General features: G+C 36.6%; 1 protein-coding gene across 7 annotated transcripts in view; it reads left to right on the forward strand.

Annotated features, from left to right (window-relative positions):
* The window catches only part of CNTLN (centlein), a 174,961-nt gene extending 159,070 nt beyond the window's left edge, over nucleotides 1–15,891 (forward strand). For 4 of the 7 annotated variants that reach the window (XM_015849049.2, XM_015849055.2, XM_015849053.2 and 1 more), the window contains 4 exons: nucleotides 6,092–6,277; nucleotides 7,488–7,565; nucleotides 9,362–9,455; nucleotides 15,147–15,891. In XM_015849049.2, the coding sequence (XP_015704535.1) occupies nucleotides 6,092–6,277; nucleotides 7,488–7,565; nucleotides 9,362–9,455; nucleotides 15,147–15,196 (408 nt within the window). In that variant the 3' untranslated portion in view covers nucleotides 15,197–15,891. Of the gene's footprint in view, nucleotides 1–6,091; nucleotides 6,278–7,487; nucleotides 7,566–9,361; nucleotides 9,456–12,290; nucleotides 12,524–15,146 lie in introns of those variants that run through there. The other 3 variants (XM_015849050.2, XM_015849051.2, XM_015849052.2) reach the window with 3 other exon arrangements.
* Nucleotides 15,892–16,183: the final 292 nt, after the last annotated feature.

The raw sequence follows: 16,183 nt of genomic DNA on the forward strand, positions 1-16,183 counted from the left end.
AAAGGCAAACTCAATTGTAATTGTCCAGAATAAGTCCACTCCATCATTGTTTAAAATACGGTTTGTTTTGAAAACAATCTAAAATTAAAAGTTGGTTGTAACCTAGATCTTTTTGTTTGTTTGTTTGTTTATAGATACATTATACTAAATTTTGGGAAATAGTATTATGTATTCAATTTACTTTCCTCAAATGTGTCAAATTGATATATTTGAATCTTTTTTCCTGTGGTTTTCATATCATCATGGAATGGTTTGGGTTGGAAGGGACCTTGGTCCAACTCCTCCACCACGGGTAAGGATGCCTGCCCACTAGACCAGGTTGCTCATCCAACCTAGCCTTAGCCTTTTTGACATCTAGGACTGTTTAATAGAATTAAGTCAAAAGAATACTTTCAATTTTGAATGTAAAAAGAGTTGCTTGAGTTTGAATCAACATGGAACGGTACATAGGAAGAAGATGTAGAATGAGACTGGTAGCAAGGATATTTTGGAAAAATGTGAATAAAAACAGTATTTAAAAGTTAGCAACTGAGATGTTCTCTTTTCTGTTCTAATGGCAAGCAGGAACAACTCAGCTTTGGAATAAGCAACTTTAACCATCACATTGCACAAAATCCAATCATATTTGCAATGTACTGAGATTGCAAGATTTTAGTCAACGCAGATTATCATTTCTGTCTTTGTGTCTTAATATTCTTCTTCATTTTTCCATTTTAATGGATTTTTTTCAGTCCTACAATCCTAAATGCTAGGTAGTTGAGTTGTATGTTCAAATAATGAAATCTTGAGGCCCTTCTCAGTTTGCGTTACTCAAAATCTTAGTCGGGAAACCTGTGGTGGATTTAACTCTGAAAATAAATACTGTACAAATCTGTCCACTTTTCCAGATTTTGTTGCTGTAATTGGTTTTGGGCTACTACTGAATTCACTTTTTCTGGTTCACTGTCCATCATTTATTGCTCATGTCCACAAAGAAGACAGGACTGTACTAGATTGCTGGACTTGTTGGACTGCAGACTGGAGATAGGTCTTGTCCCAGGGGTAGAAGAGGCTGGTAGTATTTTGTTGACCTTTCAGATATCATCTTTTAGGTCCTTAATTACTATAATGTGTATTCAGACTTACTTGAGTTAATGAAAGTAGAAAATTTTGAGGATGCAGCTCTAGTATTACATTATTCTGTAGGTATATAGTGCATTTTCTCAATCTTTATTTAAAATGGAGCTCTTAGGATTAATCAGGTGAGAGACATTTCTTCCAGGCAATGTGTGCTTTCATCTTTCCCTGTCTCTCAGAAGTTGTGAGTACTATTGTCAGGGATAATCAACATAAGATTGTTCCTTTTAAACCATATATTTCAATCGGATACCTAGCTTTGGTAGACGTATTTGTCCATGTCAGCTCTTTATTGAATTAGCCTTTGAAACACTTAAGCTATGTTAACTTTTAAAGAATCTTGTCGCTGTGACATTCCTTTGAGTGTATCTTTTGTTTGTTTGTTTGTTTGGGTTTTAAAACATTCCACATCTTGTCAACATTTATTTATTTTTGTCTTCATAGAAAAGATAGACAAAGTCTACTTTAATTCCTCCAAGCCTTCGCAGATAGATCTAAGAGCTGAATCATATAGCTTAAACATCTGTCTTTGTAAATGTTGGAATGACAGCAGAAACTGTGACAGCAGTTATTCCAAAGACAGGTAAATGAAAATAAAACATGTTACAAATGAGATCACTGTGACTAGGGTGTTACTATTACTACTATAAGGTGATAACCTGATAGTAGCATTCTCAGAATACTGAACTTTGTAGAGGAAGATGAGATGAGTCTGTATCTTCTGTACACAGTTTCATTGCTGTCAGGGCATCTGCTAGACTTTCTGAAATAGCATGTGATCTCTGGGGATCATAAGAATTAATTGAACCTCCCGAGGCTAACTGATTCCCAGGGGTTGGAGTGATACTTGTTATAGCCCTTGCCCAGACAAATCTGTTGCAGTGGTCTGTCTTGTCTTTATTTCTCATCTACACTCTTGTCCCTTTCCCAATCAATCAATAAACAAACAAACAAATAAGTGGCTCAGTTGCTAGGAGGTATACTTGTTTAAGTGAAGAAGGTATATGTGGAAACTTATTTAAAAGAAATTGCTGTAGGGCAGGTTTGATTTTCTTTCATCATGCCTAAACATTAGTATTCAGAGTACTTTCAGAGTCAGTTTTAGAGAGGAAACGGACCACATGGTTGGCAATAATTTTTCTGTTGCTGGAGAATTTCTTTAAACTCACCATTCCTCTATGAAATTTAGATTTCATTCCTCAGATAGCTGCTACGTCTTCACAATACTTTTTGTTCTTTTGGAAATTAACCTTGTTTCAGAAAAGATTTTCATTTTGGCGTAATGATGTAAGAGTCATAAACTTACACCACTGCAGCCTCCAAGGGTGTACTGTTGGTGCATTTTAGGCACAAGCTTTCATAATGACTATTCATTCATAAAATACAACATATATGAGATTTGTTGCATATATTATACTGTTCTGTTGTTTTGCAGTAAGTTGATTTTGGACAGCAGTTAAGTAAACAAGGCCACTTGCTCACTCCTCCCTCCCAGCAGGACAAACTTCTGTTTGTCTTGTGTCCTTTAAGTTTGATTATACTACAAACTATAACAATAGTATGTGTAAATTAACACAGAAATTATAAGAATAATTTTGGGAATTGTTTTGCTCTTGTAGCATGTGGGGGCTCACTAATTGATTTCTGTCAATTCGAAAGCTTCTGGGGATATAAAGACAACATTAAAAGTGAGTTCTTGCTGTCTATAAGTTACTACAACTTCCTTGAGCATTTACATAAATCTCACCTTTTGAACTAATAAAAACAAAAAAAAAAAAAAAAGACCTTCAATTTTGTAGATTTCAAACATAGCAGAATTATGTTTTTAAAAAATGTTTGTTTGCTTGCTGAAACAGAAGTTGAAGACTTATCTTATGAATGATTAGTTTGGGTTGTAAAAATGCAGCTTATGAGGGAGGTGTTTTTAGAGTTTTATGCAACTCACTAGACATAATAAATACTATATAGCTTTTGGAGCTGCACAAACATAGAATGGCTCCAGTCAGAAGGGACTTTAAAAATCATTAAGCTCTAATCCCCTGACAAGGGCACAGCTGCCCCCACCAGCTCAGGCTGCCCAGGTCCCCATCCAACCTGTCCATGATGGCCTCCAGGGATGGGGCATCCACAGTTTCTCTGGGCAGCCTGTGCCAGGGACTCACCACTCTCTGGGTAAAGAATTTCTTCCAAACATCTAACTTAAATCTTCCCTCTTTTAGTTTAAAGCCATTCTCTCTCTTTCTATCGCTATCAAACTATGTAAAAAGTCAGTCTCCATCCTGTTTAGATGTACTTTGAGTACTAGGAAGGAGCAGTGAGGATGTGATGTGATATGAGACCATGCCCACAGGCCTTGCACACATCCAGATAGAGGGCATCTTTTGCTCTTCCTTTGTCCACCAAAGCAGGAGATAATACAACAGTTGCTGCTAATTAAAAAGAACTGTGTACTTTAAACCTACAATCAGAATCCTAAGCTTACTTTTGTTCTAGTTGGGCCAGCAGCAATTGCACTGATGTGACAAGATGTGTTGTAGATTTGTTTTCAGAAATTAATCAGGGATTCCTGTTCTCGTTGGCTGGTGGAGGCTAAGTGTGACCCACAGGAATAGCTGCTGGTAACAGCTACGTTGGGTGAATGGCTTTAGCAAGAAAACATCCCCTAGATTTCACACCAAAGAAAAACAAAAAGAAAAATCATAGTATTGCTAATAGTAACAACATCAATGTTACCATGCATCAATACAGCATTGAACTCATATTCTGTATTGATTTCATTGCAGGCAGTTTGTATCACCTACGTATGCTTAAAAGTTTAAAAAGAAGCAATTCTGAAAGACAAAGTGAGAAATGTTGTAGTTTAAAATCCTGTACTTAGCTCTAGAATGCACTAGATCAATTTCTTAACCAAAGAATGGTATTATACTGACTTCAGAACATTCACCAATAAAAGCTGCTAAAAATTGGTTAACTCCTGGGTTTATGTCGTTTTCAAATTGGAAATGGTTCTTCCTAACACAGTTAATACCTCTGACATTAAACACATCTGTAATAAACTGGCATATGAATTAAAAAACTAAGAAGTAAGCTATTTAGTGCAAGGATCTATTTGTTTATGACGAAAAAGATGTCAACAGAGGAAGCAAATTAAATCACAAGCAAGTTCCCATTTGTTAAGTCACTTCCCAAGAAAAGTATATATCAAAACATTATTACTACTACATGACAGTGTGAAGAAGTCATATTCAAATTAGCTGACCTCTCAGTATTCAATCTGAAGTCCATAATGTAAAAAAAAACCACGTAATGGTGGATCTGTAATTTTCTTTAATAACAGCAGCTTTTCTACTTGGGGCTGTGTTCTTTCTTTGTCTGTTTTGTTCTGTGAACTTTGTCCAAGTGGCCTTAGCTCGCTGCTTGTAAAGCATTGCATGTTTCTTCATTCCTGTCAGCTCTCTGGTTGCAGACAAGACTGTGTACGTGGTATTCTGTTAGAAATACTGTGGAAGGAGGGACTTGTGCTTGAATCAGACAAATCAAATTTCATTGTACCTTCTCAGGTTCATGGTAGGATAACTTCTCTTTCATTAATTAAATTTTAGAAAAGTAGAGCGAAATGTTAAAAAGTGAAATACAAACAAGCAAGTGTTGGAATCAAATGAATCTTGTAATTTCTTTGAAAGTTATTATCAAGTGCTCGGTAATGACCATATTTTGAATACACTGGAGGCTGTGGAAAGTTTTGGCCCAGAGGATGCTGTAGAGTGTTTGACCTCAAATTCCAATAAACCATCTTCATAATCCTGTGGTTACTTTCTAGAGAGAAAGGCATTCTGCAGCAAAATATTTTTTAGGACTTTATCAGCTCTACAATGAGAGATAGTTCAACAAGAAAAGCCACACATATAACAATTGGAAAAAAAAATTTTTCTCTCATTTTAAACAGCTCGGGTGTGTCTGTGTTGACAGTCACTGTTCATCTTGACTCATTAAATACATTATAAGGATCTTCTGACGTGGAGTTGCTGCTCTTGTCTCTCAGCCAACAGTTTTAAAATAAAATTGTCTCATCATGTGTTTTACAAAATCTTTCTTGCATGAATGTTGAAACAGAGCAGCTCCAGTGATATAATTGATGTTTTTTGCTAACGCTTTGTATTAATTCACTGAATCAGAGAATTTTAGGCATATGTACAAACTTGAGCATCAGTTCTTTGCTATGCAGTTTGCACATGTTCAGCTGTGGAAGATATTACTCAAGCTCAGTACCTGTGTGGTGCTGTGGAACAAAAAAACAAAATCTAGTTTGAATCCCGTTCAGCTCTCATTCAAGTTCAAGCAGCCTCTTCGGCAGGACGCTTTGTGCTGTATCTTTTATTCTAGTTTTAAGTAAAAACAGGGGCCTCATTCCACTGGGTTTCTTCTGAGACCATACATTTTTTGTGCAGTCATCTCTTTTTCCCAAGGTAACATCAGGATTGTTAAATCCCAGTATCCCCTTTTTTCTATTCCAGATAATGGTGCTCATGTCTTATCACTTAAACCTTTCAAACAGCTGCCCTTTACCAGTCAGTTTTCTCTTATTTTTCTGGACTTTTTTTTAAGCTGCAACTATCTTTCTGGCTTAGCAGTACAGACCACACTAAAGAAATAAATTCTAGTAGATTGAATCAGAAAATGATTTTTAATTGATACTACAGAAGCTGCTTTGTCATATGGCATTATGAGTACACTTAATTTGCTAAAATCAATAAAATATGCACCTGTATTTAAGGATGTTTTATGCTTCAGTGTATTATTTCATACTTTGTTTTCTGAACACATTATTTCATATTGAAGAGTGTATTCTATTCAATCAGTAACACAGACTGAAGTTTAGTTCCTAAATAAAAGAATTTAGTGTAAATTACACTATTTTATTTTTTTTCCATGGTGTTTAAGAAAAATTGCGGTGTTTTCTGCTTTTGTCTTCCAGGCTTTAACCAGAGAGATACACCATAGCATGCAGGAGCTGAGAATAAAAGTCAAACAGGCAAAAAAAATAGAAGAAGCAAGGGCATGTAAAAAAGGCCTTTCCCAAGAGTCTTTTCAGTTGGCAGCATCTATCCTTAATGTTTCAACAGCGGATCTTGAGGAGATATTAGAAGTAGAAGATGATGAGGTAAGTTATTTAAATTTTCCATTCTTATTGGAAGAGAATTTCAAGTCAAAGACTTGAATTTTATTGTGCAGTATCCAGCACAAATGAAGAACAGAATTGTTGAATTTAAATTAAAAGGTCAAATTAGAGATTCCTAAGGTGTCAAGACTTCGGACATACATAAATAAAATATGAATATACTGTTTTGAGCATGCAGATGTAGAGCATTACTTGAAAATCCTTAGTACTTTCCTTTTTTTGTGAGAATATTTGGCAGTGTTATACATTTTAAACAGACTTTTGCATTAATGAAAACAAAATTAGAATGTATCTTGCTGTGCCAAATTGATTCCGTTGATGATTACTTTCTTGAATTGCCATACTTATTAAAAGTACTTGTAGTAGATAAATATTTTTGGAGGGGAATCCATTGCCTTTTTCTAATGATTCTATAATATGTTTTTCTGTTTTACTGTGAAATATTTGGGTGTTTCATAAATCACCTTCTATGAAATAAATACAGTAATAGGAATTATCCTTATCCAGATATATTGAGGCCTGATCAAGTAATACATGAAATAGCCTCTGCACTTACATTTAAGAAATGTCTAGCAGTTGATCGTCATTGAGCAGTAACTGTATTTCAGTGATGACTTAGTCTTCCCTTAGCCTTAATGGAGCTTTATATTTCACAAATTATAAATGGGAGTATTCAGATGAGTTAAATAAATGCCCTTTTTATGTGTATGCAGGTACAGGTTGCATCCATGACTATAAATGTTATGGACTGATCCTTTCCCTGTTTATGCACCCTTGTAAACCCTATCACTCTTATATACCCTTGTAGAGTGGCTGGCTTTGGCAGAATTGTCTACTTGCCTGCTTCTCAAAGCAACTCCTATATCCTATTTCTCTTAAGCAATATTGGGAATATATGTGTAAAACACACAAATATACTCAATGTAGGTGATGAGATTTCACTAAATAAATTTTAAATACCTATTCCATTTATTGCTGTGTGAGAAAATAGAACACAAAAGATTTCCATATGGAGTACACATGTACCTGTATATTCATGGGAAAAGAACATGCAATTCAAGACATGCACAAACATAGATTTATAAATTTAATAGAGCCCTCATATTGAGTGGACACACTTCAGATAACTGGTTCTGAAAGCATCATTCCTACTTCCAGATGATGTCAAAATATTATGTCTCTGTACTTCTAGGAAACTGCAAAGGCAAAAATGGAGTCTGAAAAAGACAAAGAATGGCTGCTCTCTATACAGAAACTTCCTGAAGCTCAGGTTATAAATTTATTTATTTCCTTTAACAAATTACAGCTTTCTACTCTGAATAGATAAGTGTTTTTAGGTTGCAATGTATCCACTGTATTTATGCCAGTCTTTGCAATTATGCCACCACTAATTGAGATAAGGTAACATAAAATCCTTGTTTTGTTAGCATTTCCCTTTTATTTCTCTTAAGAAATCTTAAGAGTTAGTGGAGATAACTGAAGAGATGCTAACCTACAGTTTGCTGTGGCTAACTTAACAGCTGAAAGCTGAAACAATGCTGGAGAAAACCAGCACAGATCTTGGCAAATGCATTAATTAAATTATTGAGACAGTGGAAAGGATCCATCCTCTCATACCTCTTAGGAAAAAGAGATTTTTTACTATGTGCCTTTAAAGTTAGTATTTGATATGGACACCTGAGGAGTTCATGGGTTTCGATGACCTTTTACTGTGGACCTGTTTCCAGTCAATTCATGTTTTCCTCATAGCCAGACAGCTGTTTATTATCGTGTCTTCCCGCATTCTCTACAATATTTTCTACTGAGACCTCGAGCAGCTTGTTAGTGGGAAGTAAATATTGATTTGGCATCCTGTCAATGCAGAAAGAATGAAAAAATTTCCACCAGAGGCCCCTCAAACATTTTCCTATCGACATTTTCTGGGCAGAGAGGAAAGCTGCATAGAGGATGACAAGGCTGAGACTAGCAGAAATCCCTGAGGGGTCCATTGAGACTGCCGCTGTGACCTGTGTGATACTTCTTCTTCTCTTTCAAGTCTTTTTTTTAATACACACAGAGTCTGCTGGGATGCTCCCCTCTTGTAAGTGATCAAGGGCAGTTTATTGGCAGGTGAGAGCCCTGCTTTTCTAGCCATAGTCAGCTTTTGTTTGGACATCACTGACAACATACACCGACTCTTGAAACTTTTCCATTATGCTTTAGTTGTCTCCTTTATTCAGACAATGTGTAGCTGATATCTGAAATGAAAGAAAGTTTGATTTATAAATCCACTGTTCCTAATGCATATTCACTAGCGTGAGTCCATTTGTGGTGCCATTCAGTTCTATTAGGAATGTGGATGATTGAAAATATTCTGATAATCATTTCAAGGGAACAATCTCTTTCAGGTTGAAATGTTTTATCACTGACAGCTTTTGTGCCTAGATTGCATCCTGCAACAGGATTTTTTAAAGAAATGGCAGGTTTTTCCTCTGTCATTATACAAACTTTGTGCCATTAAGACTTAATGCAGCAGAGAGGGAAATATCAGTTTACTTTTACTAGCTTGGTCAGAACTATCAGCATTTTAATTTAAATACTTTGTAGTGTTATGTGAAACTCGGAAATAAATACAGAACTACTCCTATTCGTGAAATTACTTTCATTGTAATTTTTGTTGTTTGTTTTAAACCTCTCTATTTCAATATTGCACTCATATTATTGGCTTCAAAATATAAATGAGATGAGGAATACGATGAGGAATTCTGGTTGTATTTTTGTTGTTATTCTTTGGCAGATTGTTAAAAAATCCTAAACAGAATTTTATCAGTTCTCTTTCAGCACAGAGAGACAGACAGAGCCAGGGCGTGGAGAGTGGGGGGGGGTTATTGACCGTGTAACCAAATCTTAACGAAAGCTGTGGGAGCTCACTGCACTTAGCCACATCTGTTTGTGTACAAGTTCATAGTGGTTTTCAGTGGTTTTTGCTCCATCTTGTGGGGTTCCTCTGGAGGAGCTCCGAAGGTAAAAGTAATTCTCAGCAAATCAATCATCTTTAGGATCACAAAGGAATTAATGCTCTTTTAGGTGCAGCTGGCTCTGCTTTTCCTTTCTGTCCTTGCTAATTCACATGGATGGAAAATGCATAGATTTCTTAATTTCGGAGCAGCTCTCAGAACAGGTTTGTGCCCTTTTTAACTGCTTAACTCATGCCTTGTCCAAAGATTGGATGTGGTTTCCTTTTTTAGACACTGGTAGTATTTCTGATCAGAAAACTCAAGCTCATGGTGGAATTAAAGCTTTCTGTTAGGACTTTGTTCAGAACAGACTGCTTCATGGTGCAGGCTGACAAACTGTGAACCCCTCCGTGTGCTGAAAAAAAAGGTGCAGGGTTGCTCTTTACTCTTATTCTGAGAAAATGTTCAGATGGAAATTGCATCAGATCACTTAATATTGCAGTTTGATATAGTGTCTTTTTGTGCCATTGAGCCAGGACTTTGGAACATAATTGCCCGGCAGTATTGATTTAATTGCCTAGGTTTATTTGTGGACTCCTAATTATTGACTGGAGGTAAATTTAATGGAGAAACCTTTATGAACACTGGGAAACTGCTGCTGTTGCTGTTATACATAATGAACTGCATCATATCCCTTTAGATCATTCTTCAAGCTAATTTTATTCCACCATGACAGTATGATAACATTTAAAATGTCATAGACATTTTATTTTTATTACTGACATACGCCATTTTACTGCTGCATGAGTTTTTTGGGGGGGACTGGGGCAGGACTAGTTGCTTTTTACTGTCATTTTATAGATTCCCCTAAAGTGTAATCATAAAGGATAGCACACCTTTGTTTTACACCTCATCTGTATCTTTATTCGCTGCACACATATGACTTTAAAAAGTGTAATTTCCATCAGCTTTACAAAAATGTTAATAATTCAGTGCTAAATATTTTTGCATTCATGAATGTCCCCAGTCAGAATTTTTGTAGCTACTTTACTGACCACTGTAGAACCGTATAGGAAGAAACTTAAAATCTGATAGAGACATCTCTGCTTCAGGATGTTGTTATGTATGTAAGGATCATCTAATCTGAAAGTACACCCATGTTCTGAATTCTGCAGAGCCAGTAAAAATCATTGACTGTCTAAACGTACATCCTGAATGGCCAACAGGTGCTTTCTCTAGTTTTGGTATTCATACTGTTACACCCAAGGACTACAGTGCTGTCACTAAAGTATAAAAATGAAACATCGTAATAAGTGATGTTTGGATGAGTTAGGAGATTCTGGATTTTGCCTTTGAAGAACTCCAGTGTCCCTGAGCCATGTGTAGGAACATTGAACTCCTTGAGACTGGGCACGGGAGAGAAAACCCAGGAGATGTATTGCATTAAAGAGTATTGGGTATCTGGGAGTTTGTGGTGTTTGTGGAAAGAAGGTACAACCATGGACATCTTGATATATAGTGGTGTTGATAGTTTGCATGAGGCTTCTACTCACGTGGGGTATTTTTCTACTGTGTCACCTGTTTGTGTATGTCTTGTTATTTGAACCCCACACAGTGTAGTAGCATTCTCTGTTTATTATCAAGAAAAAAAACTTCTCTAGCTTTTTCTGTAATCAGATTGAAAGGATGACTTCTTTTCACAGCTTAGACAAGATTTCTCTTACCACTCAAGGCTTTCCTTCATTGTGATTGATTGTAAGGAAGAGCATCTCTGAACAATCAGTTATTAATTCTGTGAATGAGTACAACATGTTAACCCCAGTCTAGATTGCTACCTGAAGTCTCTAAGAACTATTTTTTTTTTTTAGTAAAATACAAATCATTTGCCTAACTCTTCCAAGCATTGTACCAAATGTCAGAATTGATTTATCAGGTCCCTTATCAGATACAGAGCAGCTCTTGTCTTCCCTCCCTCTTTCTGTACTCCTCAGGATATCACATCTCATATGAAGCTGCCTAATTAAATCTTTCCTCTCATGACCTCATTATTAGTATACAAATCATATTCCAGTAGTTAAAACTTCCAGAAAAACTCCCTCCCCTTTGTTCTTTGGGCTCTCTGTAGGTATCTGTATTATCTGTCTCTAGAACACAGACTTGGAGCAGTATATTCACTCCTCATCAGTAAGGATTTTCTCTAACCAGTTTTCAGGATTTGCACTGGATTTTAAATGCAGACTTTGTCTGGTCTCATCTGCAAATGTACACCAGCCACCATGGTTATTTCCTTTCTAATTTTCTGGTTGGGACTCACCTGTTCTACTTCTCTTGGTCTCTCTCCAGCCTGCATCTCTTACCCCTTCTCTTTGAATAGGTCTCTGCTCTTGCCTGTTGTCTGCTCACATGCACATACGCACATTGTCTTGCACACACACCGACCAGTCACCACCACACGGTGTTTTACATAACCTGCACCTTAGAAAGCAGCAGCAGTGCAGATCAAATCTCTCACTGGATACTGTTAACATCACGTATGTACAGCTGCCCCAGAGGGGAGCGAGCAAAGAAAAATAATGAAATGAATCATATCTCAGTATTCTATTCTACTGTCTTATAGTTACATTAAAATTAGGAAGTTTGGGTCATTAAAAATTGGCATTTCTTCAGTTTTGCTTGAGATCATTCTTTGTGGTTCACACAATTCAAGTTCAGGCAGTTTTTCAGCATGTTTGGATGGCTTTGTTGAGGAAATTTATTACACTCGTGATCCTTGTGGGGAGATTTAGAATAGCAGTAACTACTAATTTGTGTATTCCAGAAATAAAATGTCATTGTATCTATGTATGTTAGCACATTTTAGAGTTTGTGAGACAGAGGTCAAATAATGTTGCAGTCCATGAATTGAGATGTTATGCCTCATTGGAGTAACATTGCCTTGCTCTCATTACCAGTCTTTTCACTAGCAGATCAGGAGGCTGTGTGGTTGTGCGCACAAGTGTTGTGTGAGACTCAGCAGTATAGTCTAAAGTCAACAGAAGTAGCTGGTATCTTTTTTTCAGAAGGGATCTTTGAAAGAAGCGTATTCAAAGAAGGAATAAATAGGTGAGAGAAACAGAAGTAACTACCAGCATGCCTGACTCTTCAGGATCATATTACAGGATACCAAAATATCTCTCAGATGTTTAAGAAATTTCCCACTTCATCCATATGGCTTTTTCTTGACCGAGGAAATAAATCTGTAATTTTGATAATGATAAATAAACAAAAAAATCTTTAAATCCAGGTAAGCTTTCCATCTTTTTTTTTTTTTTAAATTTTTTTTATTATTTAAAAAAAAACCAAAACAACAGTTAAATACTGCTTCTCCTAAAGCCTACCATAATGTACTGATTTAGGAGTGCTATCATTGTCAGTACTCAGTGTTTGGATAAATTGCCTGTGGCACAGATAACTGAAAAGCACTTGAAGGAAGTATCATTCTGTACATAATTATCACTGGTATAAACAAGATTTCACTCCTTAGGTGTGCACTTAGCACTCACTGAACTCCCAGAGCCTTCCCAAAGCATATGGCAAGTTTGCAAACTGGGGTAAATACTTTGGAGTAGAGACATCTTCAACAGTTCTGAAGTTCTGGGGAGAAATGTAGAAGGAAGCTTCCCAGGATAGTTACAGAGTCATCATTAAAAGTAAACCTGACAGGCTTCTATTAAAGATGAAGACTGTAGAGATCATCCAGCTCTGGGTGTCGGCATGGAAATAAAACCAGATAAAAAAGTACAGCACTTTCTCTGAAACCAATAAATGTGAAATAATGACATAACATTCAACTTTCAAATGCTCTTGATTTAAATGAATGATTTAAATGGAAAGACTTCTTTAAAAATCAGTTTGCTATGACATGGAGGCCACAGAGAGTAGTGAGCAGCAAGTGAAATGTAGCTAGAATGATATGAACCGGAGACATCAATAAGAAAGCATTCATCTTGGACAGAACATTAAGGAGGTAAGATGTATCAAAAATGAATATACTCAAGCTAGGAAGAAGAATTAGGGACTTTGAGGTAATGGTATTGTGTTTTCGTAAAAACACATTTAGACAAGGAAGGAGGGCAATTAGAGTGAACAGGATGCTGGGGTCAGTGCTTTCAAAGCACAGTAGCGAGTAAGTGTCATGGAATTTCAAATAAGATTAGGTCTTGTTACTCTGGGTGCTTAGTGAGTTGGATCCTTCTATTCCCCAAAAAGTCACCACAAAAGGTGGAGATGGCTGACAGCTCTAAATGAATACTAGAAAATTCTTATCACAGACAGCAGTTATTTATGACAGATGGAGGCACATCTGGTCAGTAGGTACCAGCCCTACAGAATACCCTGTCCAATAGGAGAGAGTAATAATGCATATTACCAGCCTTTTTCTGTGACTGCAAAGTGACTGTTGAACAGAACACAGGATTGCTCTATGTCCTGTTATAATCAGTTCATGACAGATACTTGCTATTAACAAGTATTTCCTTGCTAACACTTTAATTTTTTTATTTTTTATTTTCCTAACTTGTTAGCGGCAATAAATATTAGTAGACTGAGATTCTGTTCAGATAGGTCACTCTGAAAGTAATGCCTCCTATTTGTTTCCATGGAAACTACAACAGATACAAATAGCACATTAGTGCTTTTTGATAGAGCAGATTTTCAAATACAAAATACATTCTCAACATAGTCTCCACCATTAGCTATTCATTTTTGCTAGTGATGAACTAGAGCCCACATGCCACGCTCATCAAAGTCTGCACCAGCAGGAGTGACCTAATGTTGCTGTCACCACTGTTGAAATGCACCACCCATCACCTCACTGAGCTCACATACACTGTCTGGGCTCCATAGACATTCAGCAAGCATCAATGAATGTCAGTGGGTGCGAGTTTTTCTGCACGGCAGAATTCAGTGACACACCTTTGTCTCATATGTGCTTCCTTGTCTGACGACATTGTGTCTTATTAAAATAAAATTAGTTCTGTTTCTGATAGGAATGGCAGCAGTTTCTTTTTCTATCACCACTGGTCTCACTAGGATTTCAAGAAGGCTGGCAGCTCTCTGAGGCAATGCACTAAAACTGTTGGGTTTTGCTCTGGCATAGTGCTGTCCCCTCTGTTGGAGGAACTGCATGGAGGAGCATTATATACACCCTCCACCAGTACTTCCCAACACACCACATGCTCATGCAGACAGCATTAAAGCTGTGGTGGGGGAAAATATACCCAGTCACTTTCTTGGAAGACGCTGTGCAAATCTTTTATACCAGCAGAGATTTCAAAGAGGTTTTTTATTTTTTTTTTCCTGTAGGTATGTAAATGCAAATCTTTCCTACCTTATTTCAGAGGAGAAAGTTTTTGTCTGTTGTGCTTATCAATACTGTTGGAGCTTCTGGGGTTTGGGGCTTTGGTTTGGTTTTATTTACAGGTTTTCATGTATGAGTCTTAAGTTGCTGCAGTTGCCACAACATTGAGGGCCATCATGGTAGTTCTGTCTCACCCTCCTGAGAGCAGGGAACACGCACTACCACTTCTGCATGCCCTGGAGATGACTGTAACCCCTTATTGATCAGCTGGTTGAAGATAAATGACACAGATGCTATTACTGCAGTTTACATCATTAACATGACCAGTAAAGCATGAATTGTTCAATAAGGCGTTTATCTTTTTTTCATTTTACTCTGTTCTTTTATCATTTTTATGGTAGTGCGCAAAGTTCTGGGCACTAACCAGACAGGTGAACTTTAAAGTTCAAGATCTGTGTGCATATGGTAGTTGTCAGAACTAAGAATAATCTAACAGCTAGAAGAAATTTAATACATGTTTTTAACACGAAGAAAATAAAGTTAAATGACCGTTTTTCTTTCTGTGTTTCTTTTTCAGTTTCCTTTTGCCTCGTACTTACTGGATGCCATACTGGCAAAATTAAATGAGAAGAAGAAACTTGCAGAAGAGTATAGTTCCCTCATGAAGCACAGTGTAACATAGGAATCTTCAAAAAGGGTGACTAAAATATGTGCTGTCTTACATCGTCTTACCTCTTCATATAAAGAACTGTCAATAGGCACGTTCAATACATAAGAAGAAGCTGTGAACTAATTAATTGTTGAACAAGAGGAATTAGTTATGTTCCTCTTTGCAAAGAAGTGTAGTGTTTCATTCTTGGAGACAAAAATTGCTGCACGTCAATACAAAGTTAAACATGAATTTCCTTTAAGTGCTTTGGCAGCGCACAGCAGCATGAGCTTTGTAGAGAGAGGATGTTTTTTATATAACCAAAACAAATGTGTACAATTCAGTAAATACAGAAAACAGCCAAGAAACTACTGAATGTAGTCAGAATGGTAGAACTAGGATTTACAAAGGATATGAGAATGTAATTGACATTTTGAACACCCTATTTTGGCTTCTTTATAAATCCCAACTTTACTATATATGCCACATGAAATTATATGCACTCTCTCTGTCAGTAAATGAATGACTGTAGAGGAAAAACTAAACAATGCAGAGTAATAATCCTCAGAAAAGTTGTATTTTCTTCTAAGTGGGATGGCACCGTGTGCAGTGAGTTTTGTGTTTTAATTGTGTTTTTAACAGTTCAATGCAATAAAGTTATTTCCAACATGGATTTTTTTTTCCCGTTAGTAGTTCCATTGGAGTCTCAGTTCTTTCTCAGCTAATATCAAACTGCAAGCTCTCACTCTGTTTGGAAAAATGGGATAGAGTTTTCTTTTTTTCCACCAAGATTTCTATGCCGGTACTAAATGATTCCTCCTTCCTTGATAACATTTTATATTCTTCTCAACCATCCTACATGAAAAAAAAGGAAAGATAAAGATTCCTGAACTCCTCATGTTTTACTGATATTTAGCTCTTTTAAAATGTTTTTTCGTTTTGAGTATCACAAGTTTGCTCATTCA

This window comes from Coturnix japonica, chromosome Z, assembly GCF_001577835.2.
Source record: "Coturnix japonica isolate 7356 chromosome Z, Coturnix japonica 2.1, whole genome shotgun sequence".
In the NCBI taxonomy this organism is placed as follows: Eukaryota; Metazoa; Chordata; class Aves; order Galliformes; family Phasianidae; genus Coturnix; species Coturnix japonica.